Source organism: Castanea sativa, chromosome 1 (assembly GCF_040712315.1).
Source record: "Castanea sativa cultivar Marrone di Chiusa Pesio chromosome 1, ASM4071231v1".
Classification (NCBI taxonomy): domain Eukaryota; kingdom Viridiplantae; phylum Streptophyta; class Magnoliopsida; order Fagales; family Fagaceae; genus Castanea; species Castanea sativa.
This window is the reverse complement of record NC_134013.1, coordinates 76,361,689-76,365,346: the sequence shown is the minus strand read 5'-3', so window position 1 is coordinate 76,365,346 and position 3,658 is coordinate 76,361,689. Positions and strand designations below refer to the sequence as shown.

Genomic DNA, 3,658 nt, shown 5'->3' with positions numbered 1-3,658 from the left:
TTTTAAAATCAAACAGTGGAAGTAATTAAATGTAGATTCGCGATACCAATCTTGTCATTAGCTAGCATGCAATGGCCAAAGGAGAAGTGAATTTTGAGGGCTATATTTTAGTGCTAATCATTAAAATGGAAGGCTAAAGCGGGGGAGGTTGGATTTGAGTATGAGACTCACTTTGAGCTTCGATTTTGCGCCTATCCTCATAAAGCAAGGCATCTGGTTCTTATCTGTATATATTTCTGGGGGCGATTTGATGCTTAAAGGGATCATAGATTATTGCTCCGAAAGAAAGTATGTCTTTTGAAGTGAACAACTCAATGGGGTTCCTTGAATATTTTTTTATTCTTTTAATATCTTATGATCTTTTTTTTTTCTTTTTTTTTTTCTTTTTTTTGCATTAGTTGAATCCAAAGCCCTAATGGTCCATACCATGATCAAGTCCTGAATTTCTATATGTTGATCGTGGCAACTAGTTTGGACCACCTCACAGAAGTAGTATCAACTTTTACACACATGCACACACACACACACACAAAGAGAGAGAGGGAGAGAGAGAGAGAGGGAGATTTTGACAGTTATTGTATACTTAGTATCTCCCTTAATCAAGGATAAAAAGAGATTTCTTAAGCTTTATGTAAGAACACCTTGCACCATATAAAGGAAGAAACCCTTCTAATACAAGCGCATGGTTATTGTGGTCTAAAAAGAGCCTTCAACCATGACCTAAAGGTTACTTATCTTCGGAAGGAAAGTAGAACAAAAAAAGGTGGTGTCTAATGAGGGATCAGATGCAAAGAGAATTTAGGGATCTCACTGGAGAAACTTCTTAAAATCTTATTGGTTACATTCCACCACCTGAAAATAGAAGGGATAAATGTGTTAAGGAACTGAAAACAAGTAGCATTTGTTAAGAAACAGGAAATAGTAAAATGACTGAATTAATTTTACTTACCATATTCCTTTGGTGTCCTGCATTTAAAACATTCTGTCCTGCTAGCATAATTGTGTACTCCACATCCCATTCTGTTCAATTCAAAGTGCACTCATATTAGACTAGGACCTTAGTGTTAATGCAATGCATGAGAGAGTGGGGAAGTGCACACTAATTCTGAAATTTTGTGTTCTGCAATTATTAGGAGTCAATGCCCTGGACATTTAGTTATAATGTAGTAGAATAATAATATAATCAAGTAGTGTATGTGAAATCACCTAGAACAAATCCAGTCACCACTTTTCCATCCAGGTGGGGCACTGCAATCTGATCCATAACCTCCAGAACCCATCACGGCAGCATAGTCATTTTTATATGCACTGCACCTAAAGCAGTTTGATCGGCTGGCATAGTTGTGAGCACCACAATTGCAGTACCAGTCCCCCGCCAACACCTCAGTCCTGTTGCTCATATACGTTGTTGGGTCGGGGCCGCCATACTTCGGGTATCCACAGCGATGGCAAGTATCCCTTTTCTTGAAATTCGAGTGCTGGCAAGCACTGCATATCCAATCTCCTCCTGACCAGCTCATTTTTCTGTATTGATAACATACAAAATGAGATAACAAAGTAAAATCAACCATTATTCATCCTTGTATCTAGTTATGGAATAAGTAACTCCCTAAAATTAGAACATTTCAGAGCATGTTTAGTTGCTTAGTTTGAGTATTGTTGTTTGGGTGTTTTTAATATATTAGTGGATGAAAAAGTGTGTTGAATGTAAGGTTATTTAAAATGTGAAAATGTTAATTGGAACTAACCAACTAAACAGACTTTAAATAACCTGACACTCTTGTACACTATAAAAAATAAAAAAATTTTAACCGTTTTCAAGTGAAATGGAAAGGATCATGTTATGAAGCTTAAAGAGGGTTCCTATTAATTGCATGTGAGATAACTTCTTATTTAGTACACCTAGTGGCTAGGCCGCTGAAACTGCACCTTAGCTCATAACATGCTACTTGAAGTCTTGAACTTTACAAGTTAGGCAGCATTATTCCAAAACCCTATGCTCTTGAACTCAATGTTCATCTACCAAAACTAGCTAGGATTGCAAGGATAAACTGAATTAAGAAGCTCACCTTAAGGAAATGAAGGGCTTTGGCACTAGTAGTGTTAAAGTAGCACCCTGCTGCAAGCACTGGTTGTACTAGCAGTAGAAGGGATTGTCAATACAGTTGGTGGTTTTGGTGTTTAGGGTTGGAAGGCTTTATATACTACTGGGTAAGAGCCTTAAGGTGTCATTTGTGGGGTACTACTATATTTTTCTTTTCCGTTTCCTGGTGATGGTTTGTTTCCTTAAGTTCCAGAAGTAGAAAAAAAAAATTCTGAAAGCTTTAGATAAGACTTTCTCTCTTATTTCTCTGCTATGCTAGAATTATTCTTTTGGAAGGGGACTTACACAGAGGTTGACACTGCTAAGAGCATGCACTACATTTAACTAAAATTCCACTCATACCCTTTCTTTACACGATTCCTCATGCATTATCAGAAAAGAACACTTGAGATGAGAGACATTATTCCTTCTCCATATTCATTTTCTAGCTAGCGAGGTGTTATGAGGGGGAGGCGGGAGCTGTTTTTTGAAAGCTAGGTGGCTATAGAGAATTTCATTCACAAGGCTGGTTTGCACGTGCTAAAGCCAACATGGGTGTATGCCTATGTGCACACGTCACATGCTTACGATCAACATTGATTATTGCATACTCATTAGTGTATATCATTGTATACATTATTCATTTCATGCGTTAAATGTGAACATAATATAAAAATATGAACAACGCGTGTGAAATTATGATTATAACATATACAGTGTATACTAACGAGTGAGAAAAAGATTCTCTAGGTGGATTCATCCAAGTCGGCATATAGACCTTCCCTATATATTATACTCACAAAGTTTTTGCTGGACCTGGATCAGTTCCACGTGAGAAAAAAATCCACGGGGAATAAATTCTTCTTATTAATGCACATCCAAAACAAAATTCTGGGTGCCTTTTTGGCAATAATTGAAATGCCATTCCCGGAAGATTCACATCCATTAGCAAATCTTTGTTAGCTGCTTTTCTTTCGTTGTATATGCATGTTTACATTCTGTTTGTGACATGACGACCTAGACCTTTTAGCTAGTCACTGCTTTGACATGTGCAAATAATAGATAATACCATACCTAGTAATATGCAAAAATTTTAGGACCACGAGTGATAAAAAAAGTAGAGGAATACTATAAAAATAATATGCACCAACAATCACATTCTCTAACATAAAATAGTTATGACAAAGTGTGCGGAATAAATTGTGATCCTATAATTATTAAGAAGTATAATATGCTCTTCATTGTTTCTCCCACCTGGTGGCTTGCGACATGTTTGTCCCTAACTTGATTTCCAAGAGATCACAAATGGGGTCTGGCTAGCAAAATCCCTTTTCCCTAAAACTGTGTAAGAAAAGGGAATTGATGTGTGTGTGTACGTGTGTATATATATATATATATATATATATATATATATATATATATATATATATATATATTAAGCAAAGTAAATTTATAACTAGAATAAGAATCGCGGCGGATCGATGGGCAGGAGATCAACTTGGTGGTGGTGGGCTAGGTGTTTCTGTGAAAAGGCCTTACTTGGATTGCAACGTGTGATAAACTAGTTTCGTATGC

The 3,658-nt window shown here is 36.6% G+C and overlaps 1 protein-coding gene across 1 annotated transcript; it reads right to left on the bottom strand.

Moving 5' to 3' along the window:
* Positions 1-580: 580 nt before the first annotated feature.
* On the bottom strand, positions 581-2,205 carry LOC142622903 (RNA-binding protein involved in heterochromatin assembly dri1). The gene is made up of 4 exons (XM_075796465.1): positions 2,070-2,205; positions 1,207-1,524; positions 950-1,020; positions 581-852 (listed from the first exon to the last, which is right to left on the bottom strand). Exons 2-4 carry the CDS (start codon positions 1,518-1,520, stop codon positions 839-841), a joined length of 399 nt encoding a protein of 132 aa, XP_075652580.1. The 5' UTR covers positions 1,521-1,524; positions 2,070-2,205; the 3' UTR covers positions 581-838.
* Positions 2,206-3,658: the final 1,453 nt, after the last annotated feature.